This window comes from Lepisosteus oculatus, chromosome 4 (assembly GCF_040954835.1).
Source record: "Lepisosteus oculatus isolate fLepOcu1 chromosome 4, fLepOcu1.hap2, whole genome shotgun sequence".
Classification (NCBI taxonomy): Eukaryota; Metazoa; Chordata; class Actinopteri; order Semionotiformes; family Lepisosteidae; genus Lepisosteus; species Lepisosteus oculatus.
Window position 1 is genome coordinate 53,675,313 of NC_090699.1, and position 16,740 is coordinate 53,692,052.

Sequence of the window (16,740 nt, forward strand, 5' to 3'; positions counted from 1 at the left end):
TAACTGAGAAACTCTACTTATCTTATCTACAGAACATAACAAAGATTGACCTTTTAAAAAGATCACTCTATGTAGGGCAGGATATGCTTATGTAAGAAAAGATCTTGCACATTTTGCTGAATTGACCTGTACATGATAAACACCATGAAGTGAGTGAAGTGAAGTTTCACATTAGGGACTCTGCTGTGGATAAATCCCACCTCCACTACTGTTCCATTCAGCACTGCTGTTAAATCCAGATGCAGGGGGGTCAAGACTGAGCTGGAACGAGCTGTCTGGCTATGAATCCTCAGAGATGTATGATCTGGTTTGAGCAATAAAAAGGAAGGGGAAATTGCCTGTGGTTGATTCTTTTCACTGTACTTTAGATAACCAGACTGGACAAGCAGACAGCATCCAATAACCAAGCTGGTTAGCCCCACTGTTTCCGAGTCCAACACCGTCATTCATTGGGCGTGCTCAGAAGAAAAGAAGCCCCAACTGCAGGATTTCAAGTGACTGTGTGCGACAGTAGCAGAGGTCGGAGTCAGAGTCTGGAAACGAGAAAACGAGCCCCAGTACCTCTTCTTCAGACTGCTCCTTTGGCAGCTGTGAGACCTGTTGCTCATCCTCCTCGTCACTGGCCTGAGATCTCTGCGACAAGATCTCCTCACCCTAGGGAACACCACAGACACAGAAATGAAAAAAAAAGTGACGGGCTCACAAGACCACACTGTGCTCAGGAAAACAGAAATTCTATGTAAAAACACAAGCGTTCCAGAGAATGTTAACCTCACATTACATTGTGAAGCTGTACAAGTCAAAACTTCTAGATATCCATGATAAACCCTTTGGTTTATATTCTTCTTGAGTGAGCACAGCCAGACAAATCTGGTACAAATGAAATATTATTAAAGACATTTTGTTATGATCTTTTTTGTATTTAAACTATAACAAAACTGTTTTTACTTTTACTTTGCATTAGCACTTTTTCCTAGGTGCTAATGACCTTTTTGCCCTTTTAAAGGCTACGCAGTTGGTAATGTAGCAATACCTGCAGGTCTCTGTTCTTGAGGTTTCCTAGCCAGAAAGCCTCCTGGCAGCTGTTGAGGACGAGAGTGGCCTTCACGCGATACACAAACTGCTCCAGGGTCTTCTTCAGCACTGGCACGTGATTTGTCAGTCCTGTGTCCTGTCGGATCTGAAACCAGAACCTCAAGGTTTAGGTGACACTCTGGCTTGAGCAATAAGGAAAAATAAAGACATTTTACAATGTTAATGTGCTGGAAACTTGGCCAAAAGAAAAAGTCATAGAGGTTTAAACCTTGGTTCTCACAAAAACATAAAAAGCTAGCTACAACCCATCAGGGTCAGAGCAGATAAACTGGTCTTCCATTCTGCTGCGCAGAGAGAAACACACAGAACGACCTTTGAACCCACAAGTCTGTTGAACAACACAGTCAAGAACGTTATACAGTACTTCTAGTCAGTGCCAGACATCACAACTGACCACTCCACTTTGTCATGAAGGGACACATCTGTGATTCTCTTTTAACTTGTCAGTGAAGGAGACTGTTTAGCCACTGGCCTACTGGCCAAGTAAGGGAAGCTTTTCCGTCTATATAGAATTGGAATGTTATCCAGTCAGCCTGACCCTTTTCAGTGCAGCAACTTTTCCTGGTCCTACTGTATGTAATAATTACCTTTGAGTACCCACACACGTGATGAAGCTGTCTGGTGCTCAGCTGAAATGTTTTCAGCAAGGTCTGCACATCTTCCTGCAGCACACAAAACCATGAGGGCCATTTTTGCTTAGTTTACCTTAAAACTAAAGACTTAAAAATATCAAACAGTTAATCTGCAACACTTGGACAGGGCCGTACATGAAATGATATGGAACTGAAAGAAATACACATGGTTGTGTTTTGGAAGGGGTGACAAGTCAGTTAACAGATGGGAAAATGAAAACTAAGAAACAAAAGATTGTTTTTTAGAGGACAGCTGTTAACGGCTGAAAACTGATAGGACAAGCAAAAGAACTGAGCAAGAGCTGGCAGACATCTAAATCCTGAATGTTTCAGGATTGGTAATTTGGTCATTTGTAGTTGGTAGGAGACAGGCCCCTTATACTGAATATGGAATTTTAATTTTGCGTAGGTGTTTCAAAAGGGAAGGCAATTTGAAGACCCTTCTGTGCCTCTGAAGATGTATTCAAGATGCTGCATTACCTTGTGTTTCTTAAAGCTGAAATCTAATAATGGCATCCCAAGCTTCAAGAAAGCTTCCACAAAAAGGCGTCCATACTGACAGGGCAGGGGTATAAAACAACAACATGAGTAAATATGACAGGAAACACAGTTCATAATATTTTCACTGCACAATTACTAGCCACCATAAAACCATTATCAAAAATGCACTTTTTCCTCGGGAGACTATACTATAAGCATAGGGCATGAGGTGGGACTTCATTCTGTACAGGAATCCAGTCCATTGCAGGGCCACACACATACGATCAGGTTATATGTGATTAGCCTAATCTGCATGTATGTAGAAGGTAGGTAGAAACCAGAGTGCCTGGAGAAAAGCCACATGAATGCATGAGATCACTGAAACTCCTCGAGGAATTTACCCTAGTCCAGAATTAAGTGCTGCCTTACAAAACAATTTGTATGTGTGTTTATTTTATTACTGCTATTATCAATATAGTTGAAAATAGAATATTGTGCATAAACATTGTTAAAAGCCACTCTTACCTTTAAACAAACACCAATCACAGATCTGCTGTCAAAAACCTAGAGATGTAAAAGAAAATTATTTTTACAGAAACCTAATAACTGTATCTAGAAGCAGGCTTACATATGAAGACAAGCAAACACTCCCTTGGCTGTGCATGATTGGAATGCAACACCTGCATATCAAAATGACAGTGTCTATTTTCAGAATCAGAACAGAAAATGAATAAGCATCTAAGGAGTCAATACTAGCAAGGCTGACCTTCCATACAGAACAGAGTGACTGAATGTGTTTTTATATGAACAGAACCAATCTCCTCTCCCTCTGGAATTCACCTGGAAACACCATTTAATCATAATGCAGCACACACTTTGAATCTTCTCCCTCCACAATTATTGAAGCTAAAGGAAAAGTACATTTTTAAGAGCATTTGCGAAACAATTCTGTTGTTGTTGGTTTTCAAGACAACAGAACATTCCGTTTCTCCATGCTGAATACGCTAAATGAATGAGAACAATGTGTGTCCACCGGTTCCAGTGTCCAGCAGGGACAGTGCTCAAGACTTGTACGACCCTCAGCTGAGCCCTCCGCTCACCTTAACCAGATTCACCAGGATGTGGAAGTCTCGTACTGCCAGATTCCAGATACGGAGTTTCTCAGTCTGCGTCTAAAAAGACAGAGATCACGGTCACTGCCAAGGTCTTTTTTCTTTAAAGATCTTAATTGTTTTTTTTTATATATCAACCCATCCATTTTCTATCCACTTTTAATCCAATACAAGGTTGCGGGGGAGCTGGAGTCTGTCCCAGCAAGGTATGGACACAAGGAGGGATACACCCTGGACGGGACACCAGTCCATCTCAAGGCAGACACAATCACAAACAGTTGTACCAGGGCCAATTTTCCCAGAATTCAATTCACTTACTAGTATGTCTTTGGACTGTGGGAGGAAACCGGAGCACCCAGAAGAAACCCACACAAACACGGGGAGAGCCTACAAACCCCATGCAGATAGCACACCAGGTCCGGAATTGACCCCAGGGCCCCAGTACTGCGTGGCTAATGCGTGCTGCCCCTTTTTCTTATATGCTGTACCATCAAAAATTTAGATCTTTCAATACTGCTACTGTATTACCCCCTTTTCCACAGGGAGAGAATAAGGAAATGAAGACAGACTCTTCCAAACCACCCATCAGTCTAGCCATTCATTTGTGACAGGCTACAGGCTGCACAGCACCATACAGCCTGTACAGCCAGCCAGGGGGATCAGTGCCTATTAGAGGAGAGGGGCGTCCCTCATCAACTTTACTTCAAGCCGGCATGCATCCCAGATCTCTCCGAGGGCATCTGGGAGCTGAGCTCTCCCTGGTCCACTAATCCCAGCGCTAGCCCAGACAGTGCTTCACCATTTAGGGAACCACAGTTACAGCTGGCTAGTTCACCAGACACATCTGGATCAGAGAGTCCAGCCAGTGCTCACAGTGGGCAGCTTTACAAGTTGAACCACAATGGATCTCCTTGTCCTTCCCAGTTGTGTTTTTTTCCTCCATTCTGCCAGCAGCCACATCACCCTGCAACTCACACCTGGATGGGAGACCTCCTGGGAACACTAAGATTGCTGCTGGAAGGTATTAGTGGTGGGGCCTCACCCTGTAGCCTGTGTGGGTCCTAATGCCTATAGTGACAGGGACACTATACTGTAAAAGGCACCATCCTTCAGATGAGACATAAAACCAAGGTCCTGACTGTCTGTGGTCATTAAAAATCCCAGGGTGTTTCTTGAAAAGAGTAGGGGTGTAACCTCAACATCAAATTTCCCCTGGTCTTTATCAGTCATGGCCTCCTTATAATCCCCATCTAGGAAATGGCTTCATCACTGTGTTCTGCTCCCCATTGATAGCTGATGTGTGGCGAGAGTACTGGCGCACTATGGCTGTTGTCGTATAATCCAGGTGGATGCTGCACATGGGTGGTGGTGGAAGGGAGTCCCCATTACCTGTAAAGCGCTTTGATTGGAGTGTCCAGAAAAGCGCTATATAAGTGTAACAAATTATTAATTATTAGCATGCTTGGAAGAAACTAGAGCACAATGGCTTGGTTTTGCAGATGGTGTTTTAACAGCTGACAGCACCTATACAGAACAACAAAATAATGTAAGACAGAAGAATGTAAAACAAAAATAAGCTGCAGTTGCTGTTTTTTCTTAAAGTTGTTATGGTGCTATTTTTCACATTTAATTTTTAGGTATGATTGACTAAAAAAAGATCAGGTCAAAGACATCAAAGTCTTCATTTTGGCATTATTGCTAATATTTTGTTATAAATTAAGTCTCTGAAAGATAACACTTATAATATTGTCATATCTCCCAGTCAGACCATTCAGGCTTGAGATAATCAAGCAGCACAAGTGTGACAAAATCACAAGCACACACAATGTTGTGTACCCTAGTGCTTTGTGGAGGCCCATGTCAAGCACTCCCTATCCACAGCAAATACTGTACCTCACTGGAGTCCGTCTGCTTCCCAGGTTGAATCCTGCGGACAGATTTCTCCAGCTCCATCATCATTCCCCGGTAGAAAACCAAGAAAGTCTGTCTGAGATTTAAAGCAGTGAAGAGTCAGGCTGGGCAAGCACAGGTGTTTGCTTTTGCAGTCACAGGGAGAGACCTCAGGGAATAGATGCTTGGTAACCAAATGTCACTGAAAAGGTTGCCTACTAACTCACTTGTGGACAAAATCAGGAGAAATGAGCTCGGATGTGAAAAACAAACTGAGCTGAGGTTGAAATGTGGACACAGAAAGAGGGGATATGTTTTAAACCATGTTAAAGAAATTCTAAATACAAAAGGATTGCATTTCTTATTGCTACAACTTTTGTTCGGCACTCAGCAGAGCAATGAACTCTGGGACATTGACAAGTCCTTAGTCAAGCTTACCTGTTAAGAGTGGGGAAGGTTTTGGAGCAGCCATCCTTGGCACTGCTCACAAGTTCAGACACCCCCTCCTCAGCAATCTCTTCAATGGCCTTCAGCACATCAGCGCTGTGATCCAGATAAATGCTAAAAAGGGAGAAAGAAATGGAACCTCAAAGTGGAAGAAAGCTGATGCTCATGAACTGTTCAATATTTTTCATGATGTTTTGCTGCACAAACTGTATTATGAAACTGTATCTTGTATCTGTAACTTATCTCTCCACAATGAAAGGTAGCAAGAAACTATCAATGTTTTAACATTTCCTGAATGTGGCCACTAGATGGCAGTGTTGGTTTTACTGCAATTCATGGGGGGGGCTGTTTTAGCAACTTGTTTTGAGCATAATCTAAAGCTAAAAGTACCTGAGGAGGGTCTGCAATGTGTCATTGTGTTTGTTCCCCCTCTCTCGCTCTCCACTGGGCAGAACCCACTCCTGGCACAGGAAACGCCGGGCAAGAGAGGCTGGGTGGAGGGCACACAAACAAGCACATCAGAAATTCGGCACCACCAAGGAAGAAAAGCTGAGGGATTAAGCTACATTACTGAAACTCGTCATTACTTTAGTAGCATCTAGCCAATTGAGCTAGGCGGGTCTGGTGACCCTATCTAGAAGAGGTGAAGAGGTGTTAGTGGGGCCAGCAGGGGGCGCTTACCCTGCAGTCCATGTGGGTCCTAATGCCCCAGCATAGTGACGGGGACACTATACTGTAAACAGGCGCCGTCCTTCGGATGAGACGTAAAACTGAGGTCCTGACTCTCTGTGGTCATTAAAAAATCCCAGGGGGCTTCTCGAAAAAGAGTAGGGGTGTAACCCCGGTGTCCTGGCCAAATTTCCAATTGGCCCATACCAATCATGGCCTCCTAATAATCCCCCTCTATGAATTGGCTACTTTACTCTGCTCTCCTCCCCACTGATAGCTGATGTGTGGTGAGCGTTCTGGCACACTATGGCTGCCGTCGCATCATCCAGGTGGATGCTGCACATCCACCTGGTGGTGGAAGGGAGTCCCCATTACCTGTAAAGCGCTTTGAGTGGAGTGTCCAGAAAAGCGCTATATAAGTGTAAGCAATTATTATTATTATTATTATTATTATTATTATTATTATTATTATCTGGGTTTGTAACCTTTCTTTTCAGGGAACTACAGACATTTCACAGCTTGATATAGCCTCTGCCCCACCCCTCAGCCCTCATCAGGACATGAACAGATGCGTACGGAGGTTGTTGGATACCTAGGTGCTCTCGGTAAGCAGAATTACTGGGTCCGGCACACTCTGCAATCAGTATCAGCAGCTGAATGAGGGAGAGAGCTGTACAGCAGGTGGGCATGCTGCTGCGGAAATTCAGCAGGTATTCGAAGCTGTGCCTACATAGACAGGGAACACCAGAGACAACTGGGTTAGCGCAGCACTTATCCCACACAGATGTTCTCAACACACATGAGACACCAGCCAATACTCAAACACACAAGCTGACCGGGAAAGGTCACAGTGCAGTCCCAAGTAAACCTTTGTTAGTTTTAATAAAAAATATATGATAGTCGTGCTCAGAATTGTGTAATTTGTAATTGTGTTTTATCTTGTGTATTCTTTTTATTTATTGTTGTTCCCATTCTGTAAATCGCTTTGAGAAGCCACCTTTAAAGGTGCTATATAAAATAAAGTTTATTGTCAGAACCAGAATTTCGTTCCCGTCCTTTTAAGTGACCTTTACCAATCGGAAAACAGGGGCTAGTACGTTTCAAACCCAAAACGGGACCCTTTTTTAAATTAAGGGTGTGGAACAAACTATCTACTTATTTATTGAAGAAGTTTCAACTGTATGCTTTCAAGAAACAGCTGGGCAATATCAGGGATAAAACTAACCTTTTCTAGCAGCTCTGTAGAACATATAGGCTAAAAGAAATGTCAGGAATTACGTCTCTCAGGAGTGTTTAATAAAACTGCTTATGCTCTTACTTGGCAAAAAAATAGTTTTAAAGGAAAACTTGACCAGCCCATTCCTACAGCCGCCAGTGGGAAGTTCAAATTAATCAGCAAGACAATTTTTGTACACATTGGCAAAATTGAGTCGTTAATGCAGACACCACAAAGGTACTTTCAAACAGGTACTGCCAACAAAGATAAGTAAGAATATTTTTTTAAAAGATGAAGTAAATATATAGAAACAACCTAAATACAATGTGTATGAAACATCAACTACTGTACACTGTCTTACCTGTATCATCAACCAGATTTCACATACTGAAATACCTAAATAAGACAAACACTCCTTCATTTACCCAGCGTACACAAAGGAGACCCATTAATGCAAATCAACAGAAGATTAATTCATTAAATTTTTTAAAAACTTGTTCCTGGTGCAGTGCAGGAAAACGACAGGCGTTTGTTTCAGCATCAGTTTCAGACTGTAACGTGACAGTTATGTTACGTTTTTAGTCTGTGAAAATGGCAGAGCTAATTGACAGTTTGCCAGATGTGTAGGTGTGTAGCTGGTTCCCATAAGCATATGGGAAGAAATACTGGAAGCAAATGACAAAAGTAGATTGCTTCTACTGATTCTGAGCCCTGGATATCCTTGGATGAGTTAGCTGTAAGTAACCCAGTGAACTGAATGGGCTGAACAGCCTCATCTAATTTCTACAGTCCTCATTCGCTTTCAGTAATGACCAACAGATGAAAAGAATATTTTGGGTGAGCTGAATTACTCAAAACACACACCAATCAGTCAGAGTTTTTGTATAAAGCTGTTCCCTGCAGAACAGTACAGTCTTAGTACCATGGCGCTCTCACACACTCAGACAGGTGAGACTGGAGGTAGGGAAAGATTACCTGACCTGCTCCTCTAAGCTCAGTTCCACCTCCTTTTCCTTCAGACGCCCAGCCAGGACACCCAGCGCCATCTTCAGCAGCTTGCGCTTCTCCTGTTGAAGGAACCCATTCCTACAGCAGAAGAAGGACCAGGCAAAATGATTGCTCTTCCTTATTAGCCTAGAACACTAGAACGCTTACACTTCAGAATGGAGGAAACCTCCATTTTCCAACACTTTATCCAATACAGAATACAGGATATTGGGTCACAGGATCCCAGCAAGCAAAGGGCATAATAATAATAATTGCTTACACTTACAGTATATAGCTCTTTTCTGGACATTCCACTCAAAGCGCTTTACAGGTAATGGGGACTCCTCTCCACCACCACCCATGTGTAGCAACCACCTGGATGATGTGACGACAGCCATAGGGCGCCACAACACCCACCACACAATAGCTATTAGTGGGGAGGAGAACGGAGTGATGTAGCCAATTTATAGATGGGGACTATTAGGAGGACATGATTGGTATGGGCCAATGGGAAATTTAACCAGGACGCCGGGGTTACACCCCTACTCTTCTTGAGAAACACCTTGGGATTTTTAATAATCACAGAGAGTCAGGACCTTTGCTTTACGTCTCATCCAAAGGACGCCTTTTTACAGTGAGTGCCCCCTGCTGACCCCACTAACACCTCTCCAAGCAGCAACTTTAGCGTTTCTCAGACTCACAGCTGCTTAGTTTCAGTGGGTTGCCAGTTGTGAGTTGCAGGGTGATACGGCTGCTAGCATAAGGCAGGATACACCCTGGATGGGAAGCCAGTCCATCACAGGGCAGACTCAGACACACTCACACAAGGGCCAATTGTCCCAATAGCCAATTGACCCACCAGCATGTCTGTGGACTGTGGGAGGAAACCAGAGCACCTGGAGGAAACACATACAAACATGGAGAGAACCTACAAACATCATGCAGACAGCCACACAGGAATTGAACCCAAGGCCCCATTGCTTGCAAGGATAGGCTCTGTATCCCCTATTGGCCTGAATCAGAAGATGTGGTGAAAAATGGATGGATAGACCCTTCACAACAATTTTCTTAGCTATTACATGCTCAGACATGTGGCAATCCTGCACCAGAAACAGCAGCTCATCTCCATCTCTCTTGGCTCTCGGCTCAGTCTGTAAGGGGTGCAGCTCACAGTGAGAAGAGAGGGGTGCTGGAACTTACCAGCTGAAGGTGGTGTGTAAGACCTGGATTAGCAGCTGGTAACAGGAGGCCATGAGCTGGTATTCTTTCACATCTACCCCAAGCGCGTCAACCACACCCTGGTTCTCCGTCAGGAGACCCTGTGCACAGCAATGGGAGATCAGGGATAAAGTGGGACAAACATGTCAAAACATATCCTAGGTTGTAGTTTTAGCATTGTGTTGTATTGTGGAATGTGTAGAATGTGCTAGAACTTAGCTATGCAGCTCTGTATTGGTCACCAGAGTGCCTCAAGGTCGGTTAAAGTACAATAAAGACTGACTTTGCAAAAAGTAATTGGTTTGTTCTTCATGAGATTAAGAAAAGGAGGGATCAGCTTTAAAGAACAGGATGAAAACCACCTGACTCTGAAACAAATCAACCACAATCATATACTACATGAGGCTATACTGTATAAACAGGGCTAGAAAACTTTAACAGTTTGTCAAAGCTCCACTGCTGTGTGTGTTAAGCTCAATAAAAACTGAATCTGCCCAAGGCCGTCTCATACTCCTTTGTCAAAGAATCTCCAACTCAATAAATCTCCCTATAACAAGGGAGCCTACCTACAACTACTTCCTCGGGGCAGGACAGGAGAGCTATCTAGATCTCTGTGAATATATGGGTCATACACAAATCAAACTGCCAGCTCTTAATGGAATTCTTTACAACTCACATTTACTTAGAACCTGCTGTACATGTGAGCTGCACAAGCCTTTGGTATTCGTAGAGTGCTGAGACCTATTTACATGATTTCTGCTTTGCATGACATTTTCTAGCCTCAATAATCTTACACCTTACATTAAAAAACTGAAAATGTGCCTAAAAGAGGAAAAAAGGTCTAAGAATCATATACTTGTGGTCTAAATCATTTGCAAAAACAGAAAATCCCAGATTTGTCTTATGATTTTATGATTGCAACATTGAGCTATGGCTTTTTGGTCACTTTTCCCTTTTTTGATAGAATTCTGTTGACACAGCTGCAAATTAAAATCCCCTTTGTTCATTTCATTCAATGACAGAGAAGTCTGAGGGATAAAGCTCCTCACAAACCAAAGCAGTTCAGAGGACTAGAACATATTCCAGCTCCTGGGGTGTTAAGTGATAAACACCCAAGGTCTGCCTAAACATCGTTCACTACAGTCAGGCCATTTTTCTCTCATTCCTTCAGTCAAACCAGCTGGGGCTTGCTGGTGGTGTTGACTGGAGATGGTGTAGGAGCTCTGGAGACTGAAATGTCTTGGTTATCAATGAAGGCAGCTCACAGGAAGGGGTCTTGGTGAAGGAGGAAGAGCTGGGAGTCACCTGGAAGTAGTTGTGCGAGTTCTCCAGGTGGGTACAGAGAGTGGGCAGCAGTTGCACACAACATGCGGCGATTTCCGCAGGACTCTTCTGCTGGAGGTGAGAGAATCCCACCGTCTTATCTGCCTTGCCCTGGAAAGACCATATGTATCAGTCACACAAAACAAATTAAACCCCCATATTTTTCTGAATCTGAATGCCAGCATACCATTATTTTAATGGTTCTTTTATGAACACATACTTATAGTCATATAAGAACCCTGTGACTCTGTGTGTGGATCAGGAAAGACTGAGAATTACAGCTGACCTGCCATTAGATGAGTTATCCTCCATAGATAGGATAACTAGTGAAGGATTAGAAGATATTCTCACATGGATGTGATTAAAGGCAAGTTTGTTATATAAAGGGCTTCACAGGTCTAGCTAGTGGTCAGGCTCAGAATAGCAAACTTCAGTGTGGTTTCCACTGCTAGTATGCAGAATAAAGACTCCTTCACTGCATCGATCAAGTCATTCCGAGTTCTTAATGTTCTCACACACTGAGAGCCTCCTTATTGAGTCAGAAGCTGGTCAATTACACGAATGAGTTCAACAGAAAAAAGGCAAAGTGCTAATTTACAATACATCAAAAAACTCTTTAACATTCTCCAAACAGCCTAAAAAATGACCCACTTTAATTGTACTCATTATAACATCCAATGAATTCTGAATTACAAATCTGAAGCTCGCCTCCTTCCACACGGTATCCCCAGAAAGAGATATCTTTGACGTGAATCCACTTGGTGATAACCTCTTTACCTTGGAGAGCTCTCACCTTGAGAAAGGGAGCCCTCTTAGCAGGGGAGGCTGCCAGGCTGAACTCCAGCTTCCGGGACAAATCTTCCAGCAGGAATACGAGCTCCGAAGGGCCAAGTCGCACTTCCTCACGCACCTGCAAGGATCAGAGCATCGGCTCTCCTTACCATATCCCAGCTGAACTTCTATTACATAGCTCTGGGGCTGCTTCTGTACTCACGACTGCCTTAAGAATTGGTGAAAAGGAGCTGTAAAACCAAAATCTGGAGGGACTGTAGGGACAAGTGTTTAAACCTGTATAATACTGTTCTGATAAAACTGCCTTGCTCCCGTTTCTACACCGATGATCAGGTCTGAATTTATCTGTTTCATAAAGGGTGAGTGTGAGGGATTAAATGAAAATGCAGTCTCAGCAATTAGCCCTTATGTTTTACCAACTGCCTGTCTAGTTCAGTCTTAACAGTATAGCACAGGCCTGATGTTCACCTTAAGATTTAATCCTCACTCCATCACTGCTGACGCCTTCCTACCGTGCCCTCTGTCCTGAACCCTGAACCCAGGCACCGTACCCTGGTGTGGAGCTCGCTGTCCAGAAGCGACCGGGAGAGGACACCACACTGCAGCACATTCAGCACCTCAATGTCCAGCTCCCGGAAATAAGGCCGGAATGAGGCCAGGCTCACTCCTGCCTTGCCCTCCTCCTTCTCCTTCTCCTTCTCTGCGTGATCCTGGAGGGAAAGAAAGCCCAGGGGGGAAATTAAGCCATTGGTGCGCTTTCTACACAGAAGGGGGCAAACTATATAAAATAAAATCCTAAATTTAGGAAATTACTGAAGGCATTAAATGAGCTAAAAGAAGGGAAAGGATCTAGGCTCTTTCAAATTGTTTTTCTAGAATACTTCTCTAGACAGAAACGCACAGCTCCGAAGATCTCCAGTGAGCCTTTCCCATCCTGCCTAACCTGTTTCCTTTCCTCCCCTCTGGTAAGCAGCTAAGGTCTCTCAAAACAAGGATGACTAGCTTCCATAACAGTACCTACCCAGAGGCTGTGATATGCAATATGGTAATGCAATATGTTTATTTTCATACTCGTCATAATACAAAAAAAAATCATATGGGGCTTTTCCAGCTCGCAAATGATCTTTTTTTCATAACACTGATTTAACACAATTGGAACAATAAGCCTGTTACTCTACTAACTACTTCATGCACTAAGCAAGAGATTACAAATGCAAAATCATAAAAATGGTAATTAAATTATCCTTTAACCAAATGAAGTAATGTAATGTAATTCTAAAAATGCTCAGTCACACAAATTACAATGAATAAGGGGCATAGCACCCTAGAATAAAGCTGGGCCAGTGGATGAACACAGTGAACTATCATTCACATTTCTCATTAATTTCAGGCACAGAGCTCTGAGATCTGTTTTTCTTTTCCGTCTGCCGTGGTTCTCTTATTTTTTAAACCAGAAACTACTGTATGGTTCCCGAACAGGCTTCTGGAATGTTCTATGCGATTTTCAACAAAAGCACAAGACAGGAAATACAGCTCTACATATTTAAATAGCACGGCAACCTAGATTTTACAGGTGTTTTCCTGTAGGGGGGTGCCATTCGTAACACATTTATAGGGGTGCAGCCCACGCTGTTGAGGATCTGTTGAAAGTAACAGCGCAAGCCTCCTTAATTTAAATCTGGTGTGATCTAGAAATCTTAGGGTGTGCAGAGCCCAGGTAAGAGAGAACAGGAGCCTGCCTTATGGAGCACCAAAGGGACGTGCCTGTACCTTCTCCTGCTGGGATTCCTCGGCCTCACCACCCTCCTCCTGCTGAGAGCTGTCTCCAGGGACGGCCTTACTGGCCTGGGCCTTGCGTTTCTTTCCGCCGAGCTCTGTGGGCACGGGAAGCATGCGGCTGTTAGGACAGAGTTGAAGAAGCACCACACAGCTGCCCCACTGTTCACATGCTACCCTTCAACTCCTTCTCCTTCTCTTTCTTCTTTTCACCTGGACTGGTCAATGTGGAGTCATGGGAACTAAAGGAAGCCGTGATAAACCAGAGCAGAGCAGCCATTTGAAAGGCTATAAAAACTGGAAGCCTGCGAGGAAGGAGAATCATTCCTCTTTTAGCTGGAAAAACTCACGTTTGATATTTAACAAAACGGACAAGTCAACGAATGCCTAGCCAACAGCAAACAAAGAGTGTTCAGGTAAAAGTTAATAGAAAGAGACAATAGCTCTTCAGAACAAACTTTTTTTTCCTTTTGTGCCTTTCCTCTGGTAGTGTTGTACCTTTTCTGGCTTTCTTGAGAGGAATGGTGCTTGTAGGGGCTGGACCTCCTTCTGCAGTTTCACAGTCAAAGTTGGCGGGAGGGGGCACATAGCTGGGAGTTGCTACAACAAACACGAGAGAGGGAGAACTAATTATGTTTAACTTTTCTCCAAGTGGGTCAGACTTCAGATGTATACTGGCAGTTAAGATGTGTGAATTGGTCAAGTAATCCCACACTGCTTCAGTTCCATTGTAGTGTAGTGTGGCTGCTGGCACATAACGGGCACCAGGTGGGTACTGCTCTGTGGTTGCCAAGTTACTGTATGTTCCAGCTTGCTGTGACCCTCTACAGGAGGACGTTGGATCAGGAATGGGCAAGGTTGGGGTGGTACAGGAGGTTGAAGAGTTGCAGGGTTAAACTGAAGTCCACAACACAAATTTATGACCAGCCAGAGCAAGAATGAAAGAGTACTGGTTAGACCAAGCCTGACAGCAGGAGCACGCATTCCTGGGTACCAAACTGTGGCCAAGAGAACATAAAAGGTGATATATGAGAGAGGTCCTTCATATATGTAGTTTAAGCAGAAATTGAGGAAAACGAGCCTAGAAGCCACAGAAAACTTGGATTTGGTTGCTGTTGTGTTACAGTAGCTCCAAAGTGTTGTACAGCTTTCAGGTTTACAAACTGTTTGCTGGGTACAAAATCAAGCAAAAACAATGACGCAGCAGTGAATAAGATTTTCCATTTTCCTGTACCCTCAGTATCATTTTCGCCATGACAAGATGGATATTACAGATAGGAAAAATCTGATAATAAAGAAGCACGTTCTCAGCTGGAGAAAGAGTGCATGAAAAAAAAAGGCCATGTACAGGTTGGGATTTTTTACAGTGCAAGTACATTACAGTGCTGCTCAGAGATCCAGGTCCTACCTGCCAAGCACCTCTCCAGGATGCTCTGCAAATAAGTGATGTTCTGAAGACGCATCACCACCTTCAGCTTTACCTCAGGGTCCTTCTGTCGGCAGAATCCATTCACCACCTGCAGATGGTAAAAAGAACGCTTCTGTATTTGTGACACGCATAAAGGTCTGGGAATGTCAAATGCTTCAGAAATTCTGAACTGCCCTAATGATCTCTCACTGGTAACCAGCTGGTGAAGGTGAAGTATTACATTCTTCAGAACACACACTAAAGCACTCCCTTTCTCAGCATTTCTAAACACTAGCAAGTTCCCAGTAAAACAGATGTGAAGATTACGATTAGATTATGTAGCTGGAGATCTCTGTACCTCTCTGAACCAGTTGATGGTGTAGAAAAGCAAAGTGCAGAGAAATTCCTTCTCAGACTTGGACAGGGACTCGATCTTGTCAACGACATCCAGGTCAGTCAGAATCAGAGGACACCCTGCAAGGCAGAGACGATCCCTCTTACTCCCAGCAGGATGTATAGAAAATTCTCAGAGCAGTATTGCTTTGTTACAATTTGAATGTGGTAGTTCAATGCTTAGAAGTGCTTTCACACTGGAGGTCAGTGTTTCAGAAGTTATGTCCAAAATATCAGAGCATTTATTGCTGCACAGTCTCAAATGCGAGCTAATGTGTTACAGTAGCTCCAAAGTGTTGTAAGGCTTTCAGGTTTACAAATTGTTTGCTGGGTAGAAAATCACTCTAAGTTAAGCAAGACTAATGAAGCTGCAGTGAATAAGATTTTTTATTTTCCTTTGCCCTCAGTATCATTTTCGCCTGCAGTAGCAGGCTTAAGCCCCCTGACCTCCGACCCCGGTGCCCCCCCCCTCGGTGTCGTTACCAATCAGGGCGTCGATTTCCTCCAGGTCGCCGTCATGCTGCTCTTCCTCGCACAGACGCAGCAGGCGGAAGAAGGAAGCCAGGCGCAGTGGAGACACCTGCCTGAAGCACCACGGGGAACAGTAGCACTTTACCACTGGTGTCATCTTAAAACACATCCTCACTCTTTTCACTCGCCCTCTGGTTCAGCATTTGTAATGCTAGGCCTTCTGCAGATCGAGAACTTAACTTCAAAGGGCAAAAAGTTCCAGAGAATGAAAAGGCCTCAGAAGAATCCTAACAGTTTTTTTTTATTTTTATGTCTTTTCTAATCTTTTCCCGCCAAAGGAGCAAAGAACAAGTGACAAGAAAGTGAATACGTCAATGTCATGTAAAGATTGTATTTTTGTGTTATTTTGTGTTTATATTATCTCTAACTTTGCTGTACTCTCTTACCATATATCATGTTGTTTAAAAGTTTGTTGTGAATGTCCTTTGGTTGTTTGTAATCATTTTTTGACATGCCATTTTACCATGCTGCCTTCCATTCAAACATAACCTACATTTTCTGCTGAATTGTCTACCCTTTCATTACTTACAGTTGACACAACATGCATTTTTAAAATCTGTTAGTGTATTGCAAGCTCAAATTTGTAAACAGATGCGTTTCTAGAACATTTCTTTTACCCTCCCTGCTACTGTCTCCATCGAAAGATCAGAAACAGCTGAAGACTGGAAAACTGTGACATGATTAATCAGACAGTGCTATATCTTGTCTTGTGTTGTCGTATCGCTTGTTTTGCATTATAAAGGCCTGTTTTTCAAAGCGTCGTGCATACAG

At 43.4% G+C, this 16,740-nt stretch overlaps 1 protein-coding gene across 1 annotated transcript in view; it reads right to left on the reverse strand.

Moving 5' to 3' along the window:
* The window catches only part of fancd2 (FA complementation group D2), a 37,414-nt gene that overhangs the window by 5,359 nt on the left and 15,315 nt on the right, over positions 1-16,740 (reverse strand). The window contains exons 24-43 of the mRNA XM_015347306.2: positions 15,922-16,022; positions 15,404-15,519; positions 15,046-15,154; positions 14,136-14,237; positions 13,632-13,735; positions 12,413-12,571; positions 11,863-11,979; positions 11,052-11,180; positions 9,729-9,847; positions 8,517-8,627; positions 6,918-7,051; positions 6,047-6,146; positions 5,648-5,770; positions 5,213-5,306; positions 3,308-3,379; positions 2,733-2,771; positions 2,208-2,282; positions 1,683-1,757; positions 1,034-1,180; positions 562-654 (exon numbers count right to left, since the gene is read on the reverse strand). Coding sequence (XP_015202792.2) covers positions 562-654; positions 1,034-1,180; positions 1,683-1,757; positions 2,208-2,282; positions 2,733-2,771; positions 3,308-3,379; positions 5,213-5,306; positions 5,648-5,770; positions 6,047-6,146; positions 6,918-7,051; positions 8,517-8,627; positions 9,729-9,847; positions 11,052-11,180; positions 11,863-11,979; positions 12,413-12,571; positions 13,632-13,735; positions 14,136-14,237; positions 15,046-15,154; positions 15,404-15,519; positions 15,922-16,022 — 2,119 coding nt within the window. The remainder of the gene's footprint in view (positions 1-561; positions 655-1,033; positions 1,181-1,682; positions 1,758-2,207; positions 2,283-2,732; positions 2,772-3,307; positions 3,380-5,212; positions 5,307-5,647; positions 5,771-6,046; positions 6,147-6,917; positions 7,052-8,516; positions 8,628-9,728; positions 9,848-11,051; positions 11,181-11,862; positions 11,980-12,412; positions 12,572-13,631; positions 13,736-14,135; positions 14,238-15,045; positions 15,155-15,403; positions 15,520-15,921; positions 16,023-16,740) is intronic.